Source organism: Manis javanica, chromosome 1 (genome assembly GCF_040802235.1).
Source record: "Manis javanica isolate MJ-LG chromosome 1, MJ_LKY, whole genome shotgun sequence".
Classification (NCBI taxonomy): Eukaryota; Metazoa; Chordata; class Mammalia; order Pholidota; family Manidae; genus Manis; species Manis javanica.
In genome coordinates, this window is record NC_133156.1 from 95043263 (window position 1) to 95068757 (window position 25495).

The following is a 25495-nucleotide window of genomic DNA, read 5'->3' on the forward strand; positions in this document are numbered from 1 at the left end:
AAAGTTAATGTCATAAACTCAATTAGTTCTGATTTAAGTATTCTTCACAAAATATTAAAATCACCTTAAACTACTTTTACATGCCCAATTCTTAGTAAAACTTATAGCAGTATTAAATTATTCAAATCTTGCTCACCTTGAAAAACCAAATCACCTTTTCCTTTTGTAGAATGGAGGGACACCTTTGCTTTATGCTGTCCATGGAAATCATGTGAGATGTGTGAAAATGCTGTTAGGTAAGCAGGGAAAAGTAAACTATTTGGAAAACAGCGTGTGAAGACTTTATCTTACTTTTCACAAGCTGGTCCTGGGTGTTAGGAGACTTAACAACCATTATTAGCATGTTAATCCTGCTCTTGCGCTCTGAAACACTCCCCTGTGAGCAGCAGCTCCATCACGCGGCAGGCCTGCGGCTGGAGCTTTTGTCCTTGGTGCTTTCCTCTGGGGGCTCACATGTGAATCTACAGTTGTTTGCTCTGTCCACTGTGACTTTATGCATAAGTTCTGTCTATAGTTGTTGATGAGTTTCAGCTGCTCTAGAGGATGAAACAGTGCCTTCCCTTCAACCCATCAAAGTGAATTCTCTGCACTTCACATACTCTACTTTGTCAGACCACCCTGAAAATACCCTCCACGTTTGCTGCAAATCTGTTCTGCTAGTTGCACATGAGCCAGTAATAGACATATCCATATTTTCACTTTATTTATGTAGACTTTTGTATTTTGGCATAGAAAATGGAGCTGACCCAACGATTGAAACTGACTCTGGATATAATTCTATGGATTTAGCTGTAGCTTTGGGCTATAGAAGCGGTGAGTATTTTAGAATTCTCAAGTTTCATTTTAATAAAGCCCTATAAGTAGCACAAACCAGTGGCACAAACTGTTTTTATCACTTGTAGTCATAGGACCATTGCATGTTATCCTAACTCCTAACAAATACTTTTAACTGTGGGCAAAATCAACAGATTCCTGCAGTCTAGAAATGATTTGTTCCTATTACTTTTCACCAGCCCAAATAATTAGTTGCAGAAGGATATGTGCACACCTATTTATAGTATGTGTTTGACATTTTCATAGCAAATTTTTTATAAAATGCTTTATAGTTGGCCCTTTTTCTCTTCCTTAGAATAATAACCTTGTACTCTGGACTCTCCTTCAGTTTCAAAATTTAGAATCCAGTAACAGAGTCCAGTAACTTGGGAAATTATCCAAGTCTAGCAATTGGACAAACTAAGTCACTGACTGTGTTTTAAATATATTTCAGTATTGTGTTGTAATCTCATCACCCCCAGACTCAATGTATCCTACTTAGAATTAACTTTATTTTAAGAAGAGGTTGGGGGTGTTAAGTTGAATTTGATAGTTCATTTTAAAATTCTATAATCAACATGCTGTGGTCTTGATCACCTGTCTGTTTTAGTTCAACAGGTCATTGAGTCACATTTACTGAAGCTGCTTCAAAATATCAAGGAGTAGAGATAGTCATCAGAAACTGTTGTGTGCCCTCCATTTACTTTTTGGCCATTACAAATGATAGATTTGTTTACTTATAAATTTTTACCTCAGTTGCAATATTTACTGATTTTTAGTAAGTTTTAATAAATATTCCTTTAAGTAATTTACTGGTTTATAATAAAAATGATGCTCTTTTTAAAATGTGTTTTGCTGCATATTTAAAATTATAAATTAATGTTTTGAGGCATGTAAATTTTTATGGTACAGATAGTTATCTGTCTTTATATCAAGTGCTGTAATTTAACATTTTCAAAATTATTCTACCCTGTTCATTTTCACTCTTGTATTAACCCATTGATTTTATATAGAGTTTGCTATAAATCCATAGGAAAAAAAATTGTTATTGTTGAATCTTAAAAATGCACAGTGTGATTGTTTACAAAATGATGTTAATAAATAAATAAAGTACTTTTTCTGTTAGTTTGCATACTGATTTTTAGTCAACCCTTTATTCCTTAACATGAACTCTCTTCTTGATTAGGAGCATCGTTCTCAAATATAACTCTCTGGGTGTGACTTTTGTTGAACAATCTATTTGTCTAATCATATTTTCATAGAAAGAGGGACAGATTTTTATTAAATATATGCCAATAACTATTTTGTTATGAAAAGTAAGGAGATTCACTTAGAAAATGTTTGTTTCTGAATTCTGAGGATGTCAGAGAGGATCAGATATTTTAAAATGTTATATTTCCATTTACTGATGTATAGCTACTAAATTGAAGGTTAGCAATATCTAAGGAGGAAGGAGAAAGGGGTTCTACACATGTCCATTAAAAAAATACAATAGTTCACACAAACAATCACACCTAAAATTTCCCTCATCAATTCATTCTCATTTCCCAAGATCTTGAGTTAACCAATGGACTTGTATAAAATATGTCTGGATTGACAAGAACCTTTAGAATCCTAGAATCCAGAAACTCTGATCCCCAAAAAGAGACAAACAAAATACAACAGAAAGTATGACTCAGTCTACTGGTACAGTCTAAAAGGTAATTTAAATGGTCAGTTATAAAGCTTGTACTCAGTCTATTCTTTCTGATAACTGTAGTAAGAGTTCAATACTCCCTCTTTTCCCATAGTTTACACTTTCCATGTTTCAAGGACCCTCTGTGATCCACAGCCTGGAAGTAGATGACCCTCCTGTAATGTCAGAAGGTCAACAGTAGCCTAGCACTAGAGGTCACAATGCCTACGTTATTCACCTCACTTCATCTCATCTCATAGGCATATTATCTCACATCACCACAGGAAGCAGGGTGAGTACAATACAACAAGGTATTTTAAGAAAAGGAGACCCCTTTCACATAACTTTTATTACAGTATATTGTTACAGTTCTTTATTATGAATCTCTTACTGTGTCTAACTTATAAACTAAACTTTATCATAGGTGCATTATGTGTAGGGAAAACATTATCTGTAGGGGTCAGTACTATCTGCAGCTTTAGACATCCACTGACAGTCTTGGAACTTAAAGGTGAGTGGGGACTACACCTGGTACTCTTGGTACCCTCTGAGGCTTTCTTAGAGGCTCTGAGCTTTGAGTAGAACCTTCAGAAAAGCATCTGATAAAAGGATTGTGAGACTCAATGATTGTGAGTAGTTTCTTTTAATAACAGTAACAGGATTAAGAAGAGTAACATGCTGTTGTGGTAGTCCACATAATTATTTCATTAAAAAATGGGTCAGTATTTTCCCTCAGGGTAAGGACATACTAAAACGGCATTAACAAATCTCCAGGGCCTTTCCATAAAACTTACAATATCTGAAATATTCATACTAATAACATTTCACCCATACAAACAACATAGGGAAGGATGGACATTTCTTATTTGACAGTTCCCATGATGCTCTTACAGTAATATTGAGCCAAGTAAGAAATATGGAGAACACCAAAAAAACCTGATTATTTCTATCATCCCTCTTCTTATAAAGTGAAGTAAAAAATCTTGGTGATTTTTCAAGGGCCCTCTAGGAAATCTCAAAGATAAATGCATGTATACAAGACATACTAGAAATACTTCTTTTCTAAATTTAGAATCTATCTGGAGGATGTAAAGCCAAAAATTTATCAGACAATATTTAGACAGTTCCAGTAAATAATAGCATGGGTGCTAAAAAACAATTGATTATACATTTAACCAAAATGATAATAAAACGTTTTGAAGTAAACATAGAAGGTAAGATAATCATAAGAAACTACTTTTTGTTTTGTTTTTTTTAATAATCAAGATGAGATCAACACAAAGCAGAGAAATTATTCTGGTGAGACCTGGAATTACTGCAATCCATGCAGATTACACCGAAGGTCAGGAATAACCTTTTAGAGTCTAGGCCTGGCCTAGCCTAGCAGCATGGCTGCTGGCCAGGCCTAGCTGAGGAATTTACCCGGCTGAAAGTAAATGAGTCTATTCACTGGGTGTGAGCAATTGACCCAGCTTGTTAAGAAAGTCAATGAGGCTAGTCAATGGGTATAAATTCTTATTCAAATCAGGGGTTTCTGTTTCTTGCAATAAACTAAAGGAGGATCTAAACTGGTTGTGAGGTGATAGAAGATAATTAAAAACCACTTGGTAATTATTAAGTCTTTCCCCTTGTTTTTGTAACTCAGAAGTAAAGTATTAAGTGCCAGTGTTAGAATCAATTCTGCTTTTATCTGAATCTACTTTTTAATGTGAACTAATTTCTTCTAGCAATAACTAATTTTAACGTATATATCTGAGTAGTTGAGAAAATAAAGCCTTTCACATCTCTTAAAGATATGCTTCCTCACTAAAATTTCTCATTTTACTTTTATACTGATTATTTGTTAATTTTACTAGGCTAGGCTAGGCTAGACCTAGTCCATGCCCGCAGGTGACTTACTTCTCCAAGGCTGCTGTTTGGTCCCTGCAGCTCCAGTGTATCAACGTTCAAGACAAGACCAAGGAGGAAGGACAAAGGGCAGGAGACACATGTCACTGAGCTTTTCTCAGGAAGTCCCCTTCTTGGAAGTCCCACCATGTAGACTTCCACTTATATCTCCTTGTCCAGAAATGTCCATAGCCACTCCTACTTGCAAGGAAGCCTAACAAATTAAGATTTTTAGCTGAAAATCTATCCCAAGCAAAATAGGGTTATGTTAATAAGAAGAAAGAGACAGTGGCTGTTAGAGGCAGTGATTCCCAGTAAAATCCCCAGGGTCTATTGCACTGCAACCAGAATTACTGGGCTAGCCAGTTCTTAGAGATGCAAACTACTCATCCGGGGGCACACCTTTCTTATACAAACCAACCAATCCGGATCCCAGTGCTGTGAACCACCTCCATCTGGCTCTCTGAGTCCAGGAGGTAGTAGTCCTCTGCCCTGATCATCCCCAGGACCAAGTCCCAGGTAACTAGAGACAAAACCTCCACCTCGAGCCTTCTAAAATGATTCAAACTAGCTAATCCTAAACCTGCCTGCCCTGCCCTGCCTTGCCCTCTCCCATGGAAACCACAATAAGGCCCTGCCCATGCTTTTCCCTCAATCTGTCTGCTTCCTGACCAACCCTGGTGCTTCCCCATAAGACCCCAGCATGGCATGGCAGCTTCCTGTTTCTAGGGATCTGTGAGTATAAAAAATTTGCTTCATGACAGTCAAAAATAAGAATAATAAGAATAATTAGTAATTTTTTTTTGAACCCTCGTTATTCTGAGATAATTTGAGACTTGGGGAAGAGCTGGAAACAATGAGAGAATTCCCACTCCAGCTGCTCCTGGGCCTGGCCACAGCGCATTTCTCAAACCTCAGACATGCTCACAGGTTTGGCGCTGTTCACTGTAGGCTCGGCTCACCTTTCACCGTTCCAACTCATGTCCCTTTTCTGCCCCGGACACAGGTAGGTCCCTCTGTGTTATTCAGTCTGACAAGGCTGGGCTCTCCCCTTGTCTCCTGTGCCTGTGACCATGGAGCAAGCTGCACCGGGATTTTGTAGGACGCCCTCTGTGGTCTCAGGATCAGGACAATGCCACTTGATGGAGGTGCGTGCTCCTCTTAGTTACAATGTCAGGGCACACGTCGGAGTGTCTTCTCACTAGCCAATGTTGCCCTTGATTTCTTGGTTAACGTTATAGCTCAGGCTGCTGCAAAGTAGCAGTGCCTGGGCGGCTAAAATAGCATTTAGTTCTCAAGTTCGGGCTACGGCTAGGCCTAGGACTGAGGCTAAGGCTAGGCCTAGGCTTGCCCTAGGGCTAAGGCTAAGGCTAAGGCTAGGCCTATGTTTGCCCTAGGGCTAAGGCTAAGGCTAAGGCTAAGGCTAGGTTAGGCTAGGCTAGGCTAGGCTAGGCTGCACCGGGGTTTTGTAGGATGCCCTCTGTTCATGGTCTTAGGATCAGGACAACACCACGTGATGGGGGGTGTGCCCCTCTTAGTTACAATGTCAGGGCACACGTCGGGGCATATTCTCACTAGCCAACGTTGCCCTTGATTTCTTGGTTAACGTTATAGCTCAGGCTGCAGCAAAGTAGCAGAGCCTGGGCGGCTGAAATAGAATTTAGTTCTCAAGTTCGGGCTACGGCTAGGCCTAGGACTGAGGCTAAGGCTAGGCCTAGGCTTGCCCTAGGGCTAAGGCTAAGGCTAAGGCTAAGGCTAGGCTAGGCTAGGCTAGAGCTCTAAAACCAATTTATCATTTAACAGTGAGAAAACCAAATTATTACTTTGGATTAAACATCAAATTTGTTAGCAAAGATTTTGTGATCTCCTTTATTTCCCCTTAAACCACCTTGTATATAAGGCCATCAAGACAGAAAAATTTGCCAAAATTCTAACACATTTATATAGCTTCTTTTCAGATGAAGTGCTATAAACCAGAAATAAAATTTCCTTCCCTTATGTCCTCTTCAATTTGTTACACACACTCTACTCTTTCATATTCTATAACAAGATGGCACTTTAGATCAAAACTATTATCTTCTTTTTTCTTGAAAAACAGAAGAACATACACAGTTGCATCTCTGCCATTGACTCTAATACAGTCTAAATCAGTTATATTAATTACAACTTTTAGCCAGATTAGTAATTCTTCATGGCAAAAACTGGGAAGTAAAGAATTGAGAATTGCCTGTCATAAACAAGCATGTCACCAGGGTAGAAATCTCATGAATATACAGCTTTCTAAGTCCACATACATTCCCATTATACTTTCTTAGAGTGGTGAAAATGAACACATTCATTAATGTGTCCCAAAGATGCAGCCAATATATAGCATATAGCATATAAAAATAAGAAGCACAAGTACATATGCTAAAATTATGCTTAATAATAAATGTTTCAAAATTCCATCTTACTTGGAAATTACTTAGATATCTAATAGTATTCATTAGTAACTATTAATCCAAGTTTTAAGTTGCTTAAGGATTTTGGAATTTTGGAAATCATGTTTAAGCTGACAAATTATAAAACTTAATTACTGGTGATATTAGAGGTTTGTCAAAATCACTATGCAATTTAATTGGGTATAAATGTGTACTTTTATAATCTGGAACATTAGGTAGCATATTTTATCTTAAGTGATCAGTAAATCAGTATAAAAAGTTTAGGAAATTCAGATTAACTAGTCTTTTCCTGAGATAACCAACCCAAATTTTATTTCAAAAAATTAAATGTATGCTTATCATTCTCCAGAATGATAAACTCAGGATAAAGAGTTTGGATATTATTTGGATTCATATGGGTATTATTTTTCAAGAACCAAAATTATTAAACCAACCTAATTTACCTTCATTATGTGAACTTGGATTCTTAAAGTGTTTCTGAGCTAACAATTCCTATAAAAACAGTCTTTTTCTTAAAGCTCTTGCACACTTGAAATACTGGAGGTTCCATTTCTTTATTTTCTGAGGTTTGAGGGAATATTTGATTCATATAAGTGATTTTTATCCCTATGAACCTATCAGAGCAATGCTCCTTTAACTTAACAGACACTATAATCTAGTTTTATAATACCCTCCAGTGTTAGGAAAATACTTCTACTTACATAATAAGTGGTAAAGGTGTTTCTCAATTACAGACATGCAGATATACAAACACATGAAGAGTTTGTAGCTTTGGATTTACAACTTTAGCCATGGTCAGAAGTGAACCAAAAACACAAAAACTTAAGGAGTTATTTTCTTTTCTGTTAAGCATGTAATTCTTAATTGATTTGAGGTTGCAAAAAGACAAGATCAAAAAACAAAACAGAACACAAAAAAGAAAAAAAAAGACTAATAAGTTTGATTCTCCGTCATCTCACCTAAGAGGGGCCATGTTTTCATCATGCCTCCAACAGAGGTCGCCAAGCAGTCCAGCCACAAAGCAAACCCCCAATCATTCCTGCCACAGTAGGGCTAACTGAAGGGGTACAAACCAGAAATAAAAGCAGATACATATCAGTAGAAAGGGGAAAAAGAACTAGTAAGTCAGCAATGTTAAAGTTCTGTTGCCCAGGATTCACTTCAGAAGCTAAGTAGAGATACGAAGGTGAATCATTAGTCTACATCAGATCAACCCCTAAAACATCTCAGTGGATGACCTTCAAAACTGATAAAATATAATTATCAGTCATATGGCTCCCTTACAGAAATAAATGTAAACATGAGACAAGGATTTTATTTAATTTATTAATGAGGAAACCAGTAAAATTTGAAAACTGGCTCCAAGAGCACTTGAGAAGCTAGATATTTTTAGCAACATTAAGAGTGAATTATGTACAAATCTGGCTAATGTCCAACAGGGAGATAAATTGTCAGTTTGGGGATCTTTTCTACAAGAAAAACAATCTGCTTCTCTACCAGATAGAAATATCCAAGTTAACATGTAACTTCGCTAAGTCTGGGACCTTTTAGTAAATAGTAAATAGTGAATCAAATTACATTTCTCTAGCTAATCCTTGTATCACATGACAATGAAATGTTATGTGGCTGTGACCTTTTTTAGTACTTCAGTGAAAGGCAGCCTGGGGTTAAGGCAACCCTCCTTTTATCCACTGACAGGTAAACTAATATAGGCATCCTAGTGTTGTTGACAACGTTTCTAACATCACCCTCCTGCCTAGACTACGTAATTCATCCACAGTGAGAGAAACTACGAACTGGAGACCTGAATGAAAAAGGTTAATACTTTTAATATTCCTGAACTTTAAAAAAATATTGCCAATAGTGTGAATAAATATAAATGCTTTTAAGGAAAATGTAGTGGATGCTGTTAGTCATTAAGCTATATTTTTTAAGTTTATAGCTTTGAATTTTCTCTAAAATGCCAGTCTATTGATTTTTAGAGAACACTCTGATTTCATTACCATGCCTTTTTATCTTTATACATACAGACTGTTAAAATTATTTTGTTAAAACAAATTGGCTATATATACATATATGATCTATAGTTAGATGTTTCATGCAAATTATATCCTTGAATTTTTATATTTCCAGAGGTGACATTGCATGTATTCAGATCTACTAAGAGGTTTCCTGTGTGATAAATAAAATATTTACAAATATGATGGCTGTAAAGTGAATAAAAGTAGAATGAAAGGCAAGACAAACTCTAGTTATTACAAAATTTCTTAAGTATTCTTTCTCTTCAATATTCAAAAATTTTCTGACAGGCCTTCTCATATTTACATACCTAATGAGAATGTCAAAAGTTTACCACCTTACTCCTTTGTAGTGAATACTATTGATAAAATTCAAAATGCTAACAATAACTTGCCACATTTTTTACTGTTTAGAAATTTTTATAACATGTATATACTGGTTTTAAAATAAAAGATAACAATAAGATATGAAAAAGGATCATAACATGACTGAAACTTTTTTAGATGTGTATTTAGACAGGAAATGCAGTCATTTAAGAAAAGGATACAACCCAAAGAGAATATTCTTTGATTGAAGTAAATGTCAAAGGTTTATTCTGTCTTTTGCATAGATTCTCCTCTTCAGACAGTAAAGCCTTTTCCTTTAGAGTGAATGCTGTGCAATACTAGCTGTGTGCAGGGAAAATCCACCTGCATTATTACCATGTCAGTGACTGGAAGCAAGAACCTTTATTATTGGTGATTTTATGCTCTATGGACTTGAGATTACAATCATATACATAATTATTACACTGAGAATAGACCCTCCCAAGTTCACTGCTTACTGAGTTCTTCCATCTGTGAAAAGGAGTACAGACCACTATGGACACCTTTGCCCCATGTTTTATATTTATTCATAAATTAATTGAAATTGCTGTCCACTCAGATTCACTCATGTTATTTTATGAACCTGGAAAGCATCTTAAATTTTTAGTTTTTCTGTTATGTTCCCTCTTCACATTCACTGAGAATAGTCGGACATATTACAAATCCCAGAATGAGTTCATGGGAAGCATCATAAATAACTTCATGACGCTCAGTTGATCTTCTGTTCACCATCTCTTCTCCAAAGGTTAAAGGTTTGAAAGAAGAAATTTCCCCTAACAATCATTCAATCCTTCAACACACATTTATGGGCCTGTCCTCCGTGCTGGATTGAACTGAGCCCTGGGGGTGCAGGGGAGGCCCACGCAGACCCGGTGCCCTGCCCTGCCCCTCAGATCTCACTTAGTGAATCTGCCTCCAGGGTCAGTTTCACTGCCTCAAAATGATCACCCCTCCTCCCATATATCCTGAGGACACGTTAACAATTTCATGCGAACTGAGGCATGTTCAAGGCTCTAATATGCCTGTTAGCGGGTTTCTCATATACTATCTGTTCTACTGTGTCCCAGCATCAGTCCTCCTGTTGACACAGCAGAAACCTCTCTGTCCTGAGGTGGGTAGAGGGCAGGGAATCTGAGAGTGGTGGAAGAAAGTTCCACTTGAAGGGCTGCTGGTTCTCAGGCTAGGATGTACGATGGAATTACCTGGAGAGACTTAGAAAACATCGAGGCCTGGATCTCACCCCCAGAGAGTCTGATTTATTAATCTGAGATGACATATACGGACACATAATAGCTTCCCAGGTGATTCTAATACACAGTCAAAACTGAGAACCACTGCTCTAGGGGCAATTAGCTCCTGGCTGGTAGAACCAGTATATTCCAAATCACATTCTCACACTTGCCTCTGACATTGCCAGCCTGCCTACAAAAGAACCCTATGAAAGACCTGGTTTATCCTTTCTCTCTGGCCTTTTGGTACCTGCTATGATTCTTTTGTAAAGATAAATACGTTCCCTTTAAGCCTATGTGACAAAATAAAAGATTTCAAAACACTCATCTTACCTTTTGTGAGTAATTCATCTTTTGTCACTCAAGGAGTTAGTTGTGACTGACCACCTTTATTAATCTGTGTTTCTGAAAGACAGAGCCCACTCGTGATGCCAGGCAATTGTTTACTTATTTTGCTTACCTTTTGGATAAAAAGGGGTCCTGAACATCCAGGACAGCAATGTACACCAACAAATGCCAAAGAGCTTGTCTTGTTATTCCTTTGTTCTTAGGTTTCCTTTGGGACGGAGGCATTGACTGAAGCACAGGCCCCGCAGGACTCATGCCAGCTCACAGGGTTCATCCACAAGGCCAGGTACCCTCCTCCATGACACGCCTGTTATGAAAAACTTCTCTCTCCCCTTACATAGCATCCTGGTGTTTGCCTGCCAGGAAACTGTCAACAAGAATGAACTCACTGCAGGAGCCCCTGCCTCAGAGTTCTCTCAGCTGCTTCAGGAACAGGTTGTGAGTATGTCCCAGTTGAGCTGGAGTTGACCTTACTGCTTTCTCCAGAAAATAAACCAATTTCTCTGTACCGTCCCAGCTTCTTCATTAAAAGATGATGTTGCCTTTCCCAACAATTGATGAGATGTTACAGGGCCTTCCCCAAGAGAGCACTGCATACTTGGTCAGCTTTCACACAGCCTCCTACTAAGAGAAAAATCAGATATATCAACAACTGTTGTCTTACAAGAAAGAGCCTAACACAAATGCCAAGGTTTGTGCGAGGTGGTGGTGTCATAACCACTGTGCCTCAGGAATCTAGTCAGGGAGAAAATGCAGTACAAATTAGCCACAAACAATATGAGTTAATAAATAACAAAAGTTTGTCAAATAGGGATGAATTTGGGGAAGAAAAGTATGTCTGTGGCTTCAGAAAGCCAAGGTCAGAATCCCCAGTATTTAAGTATTCAAAAAAATATATCTCTACTACTTTTAAGTACTTCTTTTATCTGTTAGGATGACTTCAGCTATAAAATAAAACCCATGTAAGACAACTTAAACAAGTAAGTAAATGTATTTGCCCATATGGGAGGAAGTCTAGAATTAGGTGGACTTCAAGGTTGGTTGATGGAGCAGCTCAGTGATGTCAAGTTAGACCCATTACTTTAGTTTCTGCACTCTGCTTGCCACAATTCAGCATTATCCTAAATGTGGTATCCATCAGGGTTGCACTGTGGTTTCTAACAACAACAGGGGCCATATGTGTCTGTATTTCTGTACAGTGAGAGGAAGAGGTGTCGCATACCCCTTCCTTCCAGAACAGTGAGGAAGATCTTCCCTGGAAGTGCCCAGAAAACCTCTCCTCTAATCTCAAATACTTCAACTGGGTCATATACTGTTCCTGAAACAGTTATGGAGATTGAGATTAACCTAGCATGCACTAGTCATACCCATTCAAGTGAGGGCCTGTGTCTTCTGTAGCAACTGCACTGTGTGGGGAGAAGCGCTGGCATTCCATTAAGAAGGAAAAAGAGGAATAAACACAACACATATGAAATTCACTTTGGAGAGCCCTGACCAGGCACCTTAAGTATAAGAGCAAAAGAACAACATAAAATAAATTTACTAAAAATCTAATAGAGAAGATAAAATAGAACAATAAAAAAATACTTGATGATTCAAAAGAAGGCAGGAAATGAGAAATATAGGAACAAAGAATAGACAGGATACAAATTAATTGCTATTTTAAAGAAACATACTTTAAGTATAAGGATGCAGTTAGATTGAAAGTAAACAGATGGGGAAAGACACCCATCAAATATAAACCAAAAGGATGTTGGAGTGGCCATATTAATATTCATATGGAACTGCAGGGATCTTGAAGAGCCAAAACTTGAGGAAGAACAAAGAAGAGTAAAATTACCAGATATCAAAACTTAACCATAAAGCTACAGTGAAGATAGCTATTGACAAAACAAACAGACCAGTGAAACAGAATAGAGTCAAGAAGCAGATCTGGGCATATGCTGGCTACTTTACACAAAGGCAACACTTGGTTTAGGGAAGAGAACCATGTTTTTTTCAACAAACGGTGCTGGGTCAACTGGATGCTGATGTGGAAAAAAATTAAAATTGAGCTCTCACATTTTATTAAAAAATTACCTGGAGATGGATTATAGGTCTAGACCTGATATGAAAGACCAAATCATAAAGTTTTGAGAGGAAAACACAGGAGAAATCTTCACGATCTTTGAGTAGGCCAGGATTGCTCATCAGCACTCCATGGTTTCTAACTTTTTGATTTTTTTCATTCTAGTGACTAAAAATGATAGCTCATTTTCATTTTAATTTACAATTACTTAATCACAAACAAAGTTGAACACCTTTTCACATGCTTATAAGGCACTGGTATTTCTTTTTAAGTGTTCATTTGTATTCTTTGCCCAATTTTCTATTAGGATATTGTTCTTTTGCTTATTAATTTAAAAAATGCTTTATATACTAAGGAAATGTATATCCTAAGGAATATTTCTCATTTTTTAAAGACTTTATTTTTTAGGGCAGTTGTAGGTTCACAGTGGAACAGAGATTTCCCATATGCTCCCTGACCCCCACACAGGCATAGCCTCTTGCATTGTCAACATCCCCCATCACAGTGGTCCATTGGTTATGACTGATGAACCTGCATTGACACATTATAATCACCCAAAGTCCAGAGTTTATATTAGAGTTCATCTTGGTGGTGTATATTCTATGGGTTTGGACAAATGTATAATGACACATATCTGCCTTATAGTTTTATACAGAGTATTTTCACTGCCCTAAAAATCCTCTGTGCTCTGCCTATTCATCCCATTTTCCCTCCTAATCCCTGGTAACCTCTGATCTTTTTACTGTCTCCATAGTTTTGACTTTTCTTGAATGTCATATAGCTGGAATCATATAGTATGCAGCCTTTTCAGACTGGCTTCTTTCACTTAGTAATATGCATTTAAGGTTCCTCCATGTCTTTTCATGGCTTGATAGTTCATTTCTTTTTAGTGCAGAACAAGATTCCATTGTCCAGATATGCCAGGTATTTATCTATTCACCTACTAAAGGACATTTTGGTAAATTTTTGCAACCATGAATAGAGCTGCTATAAACATCTGGGTGCAATTTTATGTGGACTTAAGTTTCTAACTCCTTTGGGTAAATACCAAGGAACATGATAGCTAGATGGTAATGGTACGTCTAGTTTTGGAAGAAACTGCCAAACTGTCTTCCATAGTTACCATTTTGCATTCCTACTGTCAATAAATGAGAGTTCCTGTAGCTCTACAGTTCTCATCAGCATTTGGTATTGTCAGTTTTCTTGCTTTTGGCCATTGTGATAGTGTATGTGGCATCTCATTGTTTTAATTTTCATTTCCTTGATGACATATGGTAAGGAACATCTTTTCATATGTTTATTTGCCATCTACATATCTTTTTTGGTGAAGTACAACAAAGGTGTCAAGGTCCTTGGCCCATTTTTTAATCAACTTGTTTGTTTTCTTATTGTTGGGTTTTAAAAGTTCCTTGTATATTTTAGATTACAGTCCTTTATCAGATATGTCTTTCATAAATATTTTCTTCCAATCTGTGGCTTGTGTTTTCATTCTTTTGAAGGAATATTTTTTGGACTAAGGAATACTTTATTGCAGGTATTTTCCCCAGTGTATCAATTAGAAATCATTCTGTTGCCAGAGCTAGAACTCAACTCATGTAAATAACAAAGGACATAATTGAAAAATCCAATAAATAATCACAAATTTAGATGAAACCTAATCCAGCAGCTGAAATGATGTCAACAAGGATCTCTTGTCTTTATTTCTCTTCCTTTTGCCTCCCACAGCATTGGCTTCATCCATTCAGTGCAGAAATTCCAGACCTCACGTCCCCACTCTATGCTTTCCTAGGACTGTCTTCTCTTTCCTTCTCTCACTCTTTCTCTCTGAATAGGCATGTGCCCATCCCTAATCCAATCAGTTTGGTCAAGGTAGAAGGATGTGCTGATTAGTTTAAGTCAATTAGGGCCCACCCCGACCCAAAGTTGAAAATGGGGAATAGAAAATTCCCCAAAAGAATATCAGCCTATAAAAATAACTTGGGAGAAAGGGGGTTATAGATGTCCATCATATAAAAGTAGAATGGTATAGCCAGAGTTCCTTGTTATTTTACCTAGTCATAAATATCTTTAAGGCCTGCACTTTTGGACTCAATTTTAGCAAATAGAATTCTGTATCTTGACAAAACCAGGTATTACTAATTGCAGATAATAGAGGAAAGAGTTACTATGTCAGCATAAAAGATGAAATGCTAAGTAGTAACTTAAAAATAAGTTGTAGATAAATTTGAGTGCTGAAACATTTACAATGAAATACTGTTTTATATTAAGAAACCACAAAAGTTTCCTTGTAAGATTGCTTGTAAAAAGCCCTTTACTGAGATATCTGGCTTTCAGAGTTTTATATTGTTCCTGCAAAACACAGCTTTTAATCTCTGAAAACCTTGTATGCTGACTGGTAGTCATGGATAACTGTATTCACATGGAGATTTGTAATTCTAGAAGATATAAACTGCCATTCTTCTTTATTAAAAACAATAGCCTTAAAACTCTCTCTTCTTTTGTGCATAAAGGTAAGTAAACAGATGACCTGTTGATTCATCTTAAACAAGATGTTCCAGGAAGTTTATTCCAGCAACCAATTTGTCATTTGGCTTTTGACTTTATGTTAAGTTTTTCAGAGCAGGCATATTTTATTTTTGCATGGTTAAATTCACCAGTTCCCTGGTGCTCCCAAAACAATGTCTCAACAAATCGCCTCCCTTTAAAGAAGCCAAAAATCCAGGTGTTCCTTCCCTAGCCTCTCCTTTATCCAGCCTTCCCTCTCCCTACCTCCCCACCCCCCAACCTCCCTTGCAGTTATAGTGCAAGTATGTGATGGAGGTTTAACCATTCAGATGGTCCTGCCACAGATGTTTAACTGGTAGCTATTGGCCTCAAGCAGTAAGAACAGTGGAGTCACAGCAGTGAGAGCAGTGACCACCCCAATATCCGGCTTCTGGGAGCAGCAGATGCTGTACCAAATGTGACAGCCATGTCCTCACTGGCAGGATTCCACCTGTGGCCCTGCAGCTGCCTGGCCCCCTTGCTCCTGGCATTCCTCCGGCCTTCTTTTGAAGGCTCCCTGGTATTGCTGTAACCAATCGCTTTCAGTCAATTTATTTTCTATTTAACCAGAATTGTTTTCTGATGCTAAGAATGTTGATAGTTACAAGGAAATAAGGAGAATACCCCTCTCCCAACCTCTGGGTCCCACTTTGCCACCTGAGGACTGGGAGTCCTTCATGAAAACAGGTCCATTAGTTCCAGTTATGTTTCCCATCGCCTGCCCTCTCCTCCTCTCTCTCTCTCTTTCTCCAGGGCTTGGATATGATTCCAGATTCGAGAGGACCAGCTATGGGCCAGGTAGCAGACACATCCACCATACTCTTTCTCCATCCTTCACTGTCTCAACCTCCTTCACAAACCTTCCCTGAGAAAAACTTCCACCCCATACAACTCAGCTCCCACAGGTGACACCTGGGGCCACCCAGTCTGCTCTTTCATCCATCCCGCCCAGTCAAGTCTGACTGCCAAATGAGGGCACAACGTATGCCTAGCTTAGAACCTCCTAAATACCAAGAAGCTCATTACTTTGGGAAATAAATCATCCTTTTCCTAAAGAGACCTTTCTAGGTTATCTTTAGCAGCTCTAAATTGTTCCTGCTGAGGTTGACACATGCTTCCCAAAGGTTCAGGCCCCGTCAATCCCCTTCTTCCCTCCCCCTCTCTCTCCCTCCCTCTCTTCCAGAAGCACTGCTGAGATGGGCACACATAAGAATGAAGCAAGATGGTGGATCCTCAGCTCAACCCTCCCTCAGGGTTCTCACTTCTCTCCAGTAAATTCTGTAATCTAGAATAAGTCATGTGCATCACAGGGTCAAGGCCATTTCTTTTCTTGTAGGTGACAGAAGTCTCTTCTTTTTCTGCTGCAGAGGAAATACCTTCAGATCTGAATCATAAAAAAGGTGATATTTTTACTTTTTTCAAAGATGGATAAATGGACTCTGCCAACCAGGTCATGTCCCAGGAATCCCCAGTAATATTACCTCTCTGTGTCAGCAGATGGCTTAAGGGCACCTAAAGTATCAGCAGGGCTTTCCTACATTCTGGCTCCTGGGAAGCTTTACCTGGAGGGCAGAGGATAAACTCTGAGTGACCAAGTTAATGAGGGTAAAATTGTTGCCTATGTTACCCATAGTCCCTCAGGGTTCCTGGGGACAAAGTTCAGGCACAAGAACAGCTCAGTTACATCCACTACAATCATGCAGTAGCCAACTTTCCATAAATGTCAATATGCATATATGGACATACACATCTGACATATATACACACATATATGAGTTTCATTATTGAGACATATTTTAATAATGTGATTGACATACGCACAGTCTCCAATTAAAATACTCAGTTAAACTGTTTAAGATTTTTGCCCTGTAAGTTATAAATAGTCTAAGCCATTCACAAACTAATAGCCAGCAATAATCTTCATTCCTGCTAATAATGATGTTCCATCATCATGACCTGAGCAGATTTTTCACGGGCCACAGGATCTTGAGGGCCAAATTTTCTGCATCTCCAGGTGCCAGGGTCACACACTTAAAATCCCTCTGTCAGAGATTTAGTCAGGACCTGGGAAGGATTATTCCAAACTGGGTCCTTCAAGAGGGAAAGGAGAGAGGAATCTAGAAGTGACAAGCCCACAGAAGAGTTCAGAAAGGCCTCCATCTCACCCGCTTTGAGTAGTCCTGAGTCTCCTTGCCACAGCATCCCCAAAGCACAGGCTGCCTCGTGGCCTCAGGAAGGGCTCATTTTGGAGACTCCAGGGCTGTCCTGAGGTTTGGCTGCCTCAAGTTCTGAGAAGGGCTCATGTTCCAGCTCAGGAGGCCCCCACGTACCTGCCAGGTAACCATACACTTGGGAAAGCTGAGGCTCCTACTGGGTCTTGGGACTCACTTCCCAGCAACCTATGCACCAGACTTGTGTCCACTCACTGAGCAGGGCTTTGACATCATCACCCAGGGCTCATGGCAGTCCCATGGAATAGCAATTTGTCATAATTTTTAAACCCCAAAAATAGGCTAAATTCTTTATACTATACAGATTTAGATCCAGCCCTTTGAGTTTGTCCCAAATTATTCTAAAAGTCAAAATAATTGAAACTGAAAAGATTTGTTTCTACTACCACAGACACTTGCCAAAACACTCTCCAAGTATTTTTTTCAGTGATTCTCATTATATATTTGTATAAAGCCTTTAACAGCTACCAAAATGCTCCCACCCATGGCCTCATTTGATTCAATCTGGAGTGCCTCAGAGGTGGAAGAATTGCTGAGTATACCCACTTGACATTCAAGGAAACCAAGGCTCAAAGAGGTGTAAGACTGGCACAGCTAGTAAACAGTAAAGGAGCCAGGCCTCCCATTTGAGCCTACACTCTGCTACATGCTCAAAATAGAGAGGACCATAGCTCAGCATTGTCCTGGCTGAAATACTAAGGCACAAAATCCCAGGAAGCCTATCTCATGAGGTCTGCTCTTAATTACTTCTTTTGAAAGAGAAGATGCTGACTGTAAACAATTTTCTATCTACATTTCCCAGAAGGAAAGAGAGAGAGAGAACAAGAAAGATGATCAGAACTAAATTACATAAGGATTCAGAGGCATTTCCTCTCAGCAGGGGGAGCAGGCAGCAGGCACAGTTTGCCCTGTGCAGCTGCCACCTGCTCTGCGCAAGGTGATATGCCATCAACATTGTTTACCAATTAGGATTTAATAAATCCAATAATATTTTCAAGGACCAGAGTCATTACTTAAGGGCCTACTGTGGAAAATTTATATACAATGAAGGATTAGTCCCTAATTTCTCTTTTATGCAAATGTACCCTCTTTCAACAATTCTAAAGTACACTTTTGTTCCCATGTTAACCTCTCCAAAATCGGCACACATCTCTGAAAGCAGGATGCAGTCGATGTGTTATGCAGTAACTTGTCTGCGTGGTGGCAGTAATGATATAGTAATGTGACATCTTCCGTTGACACCTTTAGTCAGGATCAAGAAACCGACAACCTTCTTTAGATGTGATTAAATATATAATGGCTTGCTTGGAGCAAGATACAACTACAACAAGAGTTCATTTTAAATAGGGGCCAGATAATAACACTAAGATCTAGATTGTATTTTAATCTTAGTTTTAGAATTCAATAGTGACCCCACAAGAACCTTGGCACCCCAGCCTTGTTCCCAGTTAGGGCAGAATCCCAGGTCCTTTCTTTCTCTCTACCTGTGACCTGGCTGTGTGGCCCTGGGTGTGCTACATGCCCTCCAGGACTTGTGAATAATAAATCTTGTTTTTTCAAAGTTCCCTGATGGATGTTGCTGAGGTGTGTTTGCAATCATAAGAACCACAAAGGCAGTCCAGCCTCACCGCTGGCTGGGGAAATGTCTGTGGGGCTTGCCGCAAGTAGCTGCACCAGGTGAGCACCCCAGGCATTCCTGGCTGGTAGCATCACCACCATCTGAGGTGTGGCTGAGACCACCACAAAGACAACTGTGTTATACTAAATAGCCCACACCATTATTTCCTGACCTGTGAGAGTACATGGCATACATACAAGTACACACTTGCTCTAGGCAAATAATCATTCCTTCTGCTCCACTCCAGCCTTCTGTCCATCTGTCCTCACTGCATATTTTATAAGCATACAAATCAGTAAGATTACAATGTCCAGAAAAAGGCAGCCAATCTTCAAAGAAGCTAATGAGACATGACCTATTTAATGAATAGGTCAAAAGTGAAAAAAAAGGTGGTTCAAAAACAACTGGGGAAAAAAAGGTGGTTCAAAACAACTAAAATGTCAACATGATTTGAAAGAAGCCAATTAGCAAAACAGATATAAAGATGCTATGCTTGTGATAACCTTGATTAATAAAACAATGAAGCGTATTAGGAGAATTTTAATAAATATTCTGGTGTTGAAAGCTTTTCTTTGATGAGTTGGAAAAGCAAAGAAAAATAATCCTGAACCATTTCCCAGTTTAGAAAAATGTTGTTTATCCTTCTTTGCTAGGGTTGGAGCCAACAACTGTGGTGATTTGGATTAGCGCTTAGTATTTCTAACCATTTGGGTATTTAAATCAATGTTGCATTTCTGGAAACAGGCTATGCCACCACAGACAGCAGGAATGAAGGAACGAAGTGTGTCCATACACAAGTCACAAGCCGTCTTTCTCCTTTCATCACTTGGACCAGTGGCCTTTAGTCAGAAACAGGCAAAACAAAGTCAGTAACCTACCAGGACATCAACACCCCACAGAGGGTTGACTGATACTTTTTGGTCCTCCTCTCTGGTTTCCCAGTGTTCAGCTGTCCACTAAGTTACCAGGCTTGGAGCCACTTAGCCCTTCCTGTTAAGCATGTCAGTGACACTTAGAAAAAAATGCACTATGGAAGCTGAAGAGTGAAACAATGACAAAGGGAGCTAGTATGGATAAGAGGCTTATGCAATTCTTGAGATTTTAAAATCTAGAAACCTATTTTGGACTTCAAATAAAGTTCACATGTTCATTTATCCATTCACTTTAAAAATTCATATACTCTACAAAATGTTATATATAGGATTCATGTCATAGAGAAAATAATTGGAGCTTTAGAATCAATCAAATGGATTCAACTATTGACTTTGACAGTCTTTTTCTGAGCCTGTTATTATTATTTCATTAGCCACGGAGATAATAAAGACATGCTTTGTTCTAATTCCATTTTTTTGATGACAGGTATGTTTTAAAGTCTAATTCCACTTTAATGATTAGGGTTTGCATTATTAGCCTTTTGAGCACCCTTTAGGGCTGTTGTACTAAATAAGCAATGACTTCTTAAAACTAGCTTCCTTTCTTTGCCACTCAAAACCTCATTATCCTTTAGAGAAGTAATTCCCAAATGAACCACATGGGGTGCACAAGAGGATCCCATGAAGTCAGGGAAGAAAATATTACAACCTTTATTTTTTTATATATAGTACATTTAATTTTGTCCTTCTTAAATTTCAATTTTGGACAATGTCTTACAATATTAGAGGACTAGTACAGGTGTATATTTATAAATAAATATTCATATTTTGTGAGGGAATACTAATTTTATTTCATTTACTGAAGGGATATACAATAACAAAAGTTTGGAGTCCTCTACTCCACAAGAGTGTCAATCATCCTAGCTGTGTTTTGGAATCGCTAAGGGAGCTTTCTAAAAAAGTTCATTATATCCCAATCCCATCCCTGACTCCAGGAACCACAAACTTCAGAAGCAAAGCATGGAATACATGAATTTTTAAAAACACCCTCTGGTGATTCTGATGAAAACCCCCCCTGCTAAAAAGCACAATGTTGTCCAGCAGACTGTAAGTTCACTGAGGGTAGGCTATATCTGTCTTGTTCACCAGCATATCTTCAAAGCTTAGCACAGTGCCTGACACACCTATTCCATAAATATTTGCCAAAGGAATGAATGATAAACAAGTGAACCACAATCCAGACACTGGCACTGTTGACTCCCCCAGTCTTTGTTTCCATGCTTAATGTTTTTATCACTTGTCTTACACATATGAGGACCCATCATACATTAAACTTTTAGATGTCTAATTCTACTTAAATGATTAGTTTGCATTAGCAGTTTTTTAAAAATCACTTTTAGTAAACAGCTGTTTAAAATTTAATACTTAAGGTAACTGAAATGTTTTGAGTATTTTTTAGCATTCAGCATCTTCTGTTACAAATTATGCTACATAAAAATATCTTTCCACATTTCTATATATCCAATTACATGTACAGAATAGAGTATTGGAAGTGGGATTTTTAAATCAAAGAGTAAAAACATTCTCAAAGGCTGCAGCTACTGTGGGAGGGACAAATTAATATTGAACCTAGGAGCAGGAGACTGGCTTAAGGAGCAAGGGCTCTCAGTGTTTGGTGCACCCGCAGAGTGAGCCCCTTCAGGACAGCTTTGTGGGAGGCGGAACGATTTGGAGTGTCCCGTTGAGCTCTAGCCTGTTTCTACCACTTATGGGCTATGACTTGTGGATTCTTTAAGCCAAAGTTTCTTCACCAATAATGTGAATATTCTTAGTGAGTTGGCAGGCCTGTTGATCCTGAAGTACTACCAGGTGATAAATAAAATAATTTCTATGCTTGATATAGTTCCAAAGGGACAAAAACCTTAGAGTTTAGGAGTGGTTTCTATGAAAAGATGTCCTCCTATTTATCTTCTATTGAACTGTACTGTTTACCCACAAGGGGGTTTAAATGCCAATTCTTTTTGTGGGCACCCAAGAAAGCCCATAGCTAGAGACTCAGGGCTCTGAAGAAGGTTCAGACATATTTAGAAACACTGACCAGTGGGTTGCCTTAGGAGTGAATCTCATTGTTTGCAAAAGGCACTGCGGCTAATCTCTGACAAAAATGATCTGAAGCAGTCTGAGCACTCTGTTGTTCTCTTCATGCCACATCAGGAAAACCAGTCAGGCAAGTTCTGATTGTGTCAAGCCTCTGTAAAGGGAAGCAGCTCCCATCTCCTGTTCTGCAAGGACTATTCCACCAAGCAAATGTCCTTTGGAATGTCAGGTTGGAACCAGCACCAGAGTCTGCATCTGAGGTTCTCAAACTCGGGTGTATAAGAATGACCTGAGGAGCCCAGATAATATGCAGGTCTCTTCTCCACCTGCTAGAGATTCAGATTCTGTAGGTCTGTGGTAGGGCCCAGGAATCTGCATTTCCCTCAGTGATTTCGACACAGGTAGTCTGAAAACCAGGCTTGGGGAAACACTGGCATAGAGGACATAGCCCTGGACAGGCCTGGGCTTGAGGTGGGATGGTTCCACTTACATCAGCATAAACCTCAGAAGCCATTTCACCTCATTGGCCCTGTTTCTTTATTTTTAAGCTTGGTATTCACAATGAGGGGAGCAATACTTATTCATGTCTGGTTGCCCAGAAGATTGAATTAAAAACTATAAACAGGAAAAGCAGTGCTATAACTCAGAGAATACATTTAAGGTCCTATAATTTTGGCTCCTGCCTTTAAAACTGAGAAAAACTGGGACACCTGGCTAATTAACACGGGCCCCTAAAACGAAGACTTGGTCTTCATATTTATGTTTTGTTCTGACAGAGCAATGCTGGCCTCCCACCAGGCAGTCTCTCTGGATTTTCTGCGTGGCACTCCTTGTGCTTGGAGTCACGGCTGCTGTGATGGGTCTTGGGATCACCTTTGGGATGCCTATAAAACCTGCAAGTATGCATCTCCTCTAGGAGAAAGATCTAATAATTCATTCAACAAACAAGAGTATATTTATCCCTCATCTATTTCCAAAATGGGTGAGTCTCCTTATAACAGTGGTTTAGTGGTTAGTACATGGCATGTCCATCTTTATTTCATTCTTTTCAGCAGTCTTTTGAGGTGGCTGCTGTTATTACCATCATGAACTGAGACTCAGTGAGATTAGGTGATTTGCCCAAGATCATACAGCTAGTAAACTGACAAGCCAGCATTCCAATCCAGGTATACACAGGACATGATTTTTACCTTCAAGGAGTTTCTGCTATAATTAGGGAGACCAGGGAAATAGTGGTAAGCAATACAGAAGAGCATATAATTCAGTATTAAATTAGATTGGGTGGGATGTTCAATATTGTTAGTAATTTGAGAAAAATAAATCACAACTACAATCCATGTGGTCATGGATTAAGGGATATAAACTATGGTATTATCTGCTTCTTAATTATCAACCTAGGCTCAACTACAAAATTTTCAAGATGCAAAATGCACCTTCACCAAGCCCTCACCAACTCTAAGCCAGATATCTAAAACATTTCCAGACTGTTTACCACTCCACAAACCAAACTGGAATTTTCTGGATACACATTATTTAAGGTGTAAATCTCAACTTCAATTCATTTTTTATGGTACTTAAAATTTTTTTTTTCTAAATAGCATATTATTTTGACAAACTCCCACTCATTTTTGAGTGAGTAGATTCACTGCATTTAGATCTCAACTTAACTCACAGTGTTTCCTTGAGGCTAGTGTAACAAGTTATCTTTGTTCCCATTTCTAGCTAATAAAATAATGGAGGGAGCTAAATAGAACCAATCTGTGGCAAACCTGAAACCAGTACCCAGGCTTGTTGACACCATCCCAGTCACCTTTGATTCCTTCTCAAGGAGGATTGAGTCCATACTTGTTTGCCCAAAAGTCAGTGGTATTGTAAGAAATGTAAGCCACATAGCCTAGAGTTTTGGGAAGGGGGACGAAAAGAAAGAAAAAGAAAATAAATAATGGGAAAAAGAACAATGGCAAAAAACAGAAGGGGAAGGAGGAAGCATATCATTATAGGCAGATTATTACATTATGAAAGTTTGATGCTCATGGTTATGCCATACACCAACTTCCTGTACTTGTCCTATGAATCTTCCAGATATGCCACATCAACAATGCAAAACAGCTCCACAGCAGTTTGGCTTCTTGTGTGAGGACCTCACTACTTGCTTGCCACCCTCCCTGCTTTGTGATGGCAAGTTGGACTGCAGTCATGGTGAAGACGAATCTGCTACTTACTGTGGTGAGATGGACAAATAATAAAAATTAAGGAATAGTCACCAGCAACTACTAACTAAAATTCAGAATTATAATTAAAACATTATTATGCATTAATACTTTGTATTAGAAATAATGACTTTGTCTAATATAGGCCAACTGCCCAGCAGTCTCCCACAAAACTTGATATTCAAGTGTCCCAACCAGAAGACTTGGACATATGTGGACAAGGTGTGTGACACAAGAAATGACTGTGGCGATTGTTCAGATGAATCAGGTAAAAATGAAAATATTTAAGTCATGTTTAAATGGGTTCTTAGAGTGGCTACCCTTAATTTCAATTATGTAAGTTAACTCATACTTAGAAACCTTCCTAAGGATATTTACATCTATGATTATGCAATTCTATCATTTCCAGTAGTTTGCATATTTAGAGTAGGTGAGTTCTCTAGCTAAGAAAATAAAGCCTATTTGCAAAAATTGCCAAAGGAAATACTACAGGTGGACAGTTCATGCCTGCTATTAAATTCCTTTTGGAATTCTTCAGCAAGTTTAGTAAAGGTAAAAAAAAAGTCTGTTGACTGCTTTGGCTCTCAAAGATTTTTTTATTACACCTTTGGCATTTGCTCACTACTGCTCAGCACCTCCCCCATCTCCATGCTCTCTATGGGGCTTGAACTCTGTGCACCATCCCCGATCACATTAAAATATGGCAAGGCTGGCTTATTCTAAAACCATGGCGGCAGATACAACTCCAGTAACTCATGGGCCCAAATGAGTATGTAAAAGACTTATCAGGCATACAGTACACTAAATAGATCATTTCCTGCCTTTTGTTTGGCCATCACAGAGGGTCAAAATAGAGATGCTTCCTAGGAGCTGCAACAGTGTGTTGACAACACAAGGCTAAAAGTATAGACAGATCTTTTTCTTCTTGCTATCAGTCAATTCGCAAATACTGATGCTCTTCCCTGCTTATTTAACATACAGACTCATATTGGCCCTTCTTTGTTTATGTAGTATGTCAGTATGTTTATTTTTAGGCTGAGGAGAGAGGTGTAGTACTCAACTTTGGCTTTTCAGAGTA

General features: G+C 38.6%; 1 protein-coding gene and 1 long non-coding RNA gene across 8 annotated transcripts in view; one reads left to right on the plus strand and one right to left on the minus strand.

Annotated features, from left to right (window-relative positions):
• ANKRA2 (ankyrin repeat family A member 2) overlaps positions 1–24428 on the plus strand; it is a 32622-nt gene extending 8194 nt beyond the window's left edge. For 4 of the 7 annotated variants that reach the window (XM_017653367.3, XM_017653368.3, XM_017653366.3 and 1 more), the window contains 3 exons: positions 170–236; positions 733–813; positions 1424–1951. In XM_017653367.3, coding sequence (XP_017508856.1) covers positions 170–236; positions 733–813; positions 1424–1479 — 204 coding nt within the window. In that variant the 3' untranslated portion in view covers positions 1480–1951. Of the gene's footprint in view, positions 1–169; positions 237–732; positions 814–1423; positions 1952–2603; positions 2781–10980; positions 11064–16725; positions 16790–22983; positions 23190–24289 lie in introns of those variants that run through there. The other 3 variants (XR_005063381.2, XR_001852138.3, XM_017653369.3) reach the window with 3 other exon arrangements.
• On the minus strand, positions 11213–24357 carry LOC118973853 (uncharacterized). Its single transcript, XR_005063382.2, has 3 exons — positions 24220–24357; positions 24018–24101; positions 11213–11401 (listed from the first exon to the last, which is right to left on the minus strand). It is a non-coding gene; the product is annotated as an uncharacterized lncRNA (long non-coding RNA).
• Positions 24429–25495: the final 1067 nt, after the last annotated feature.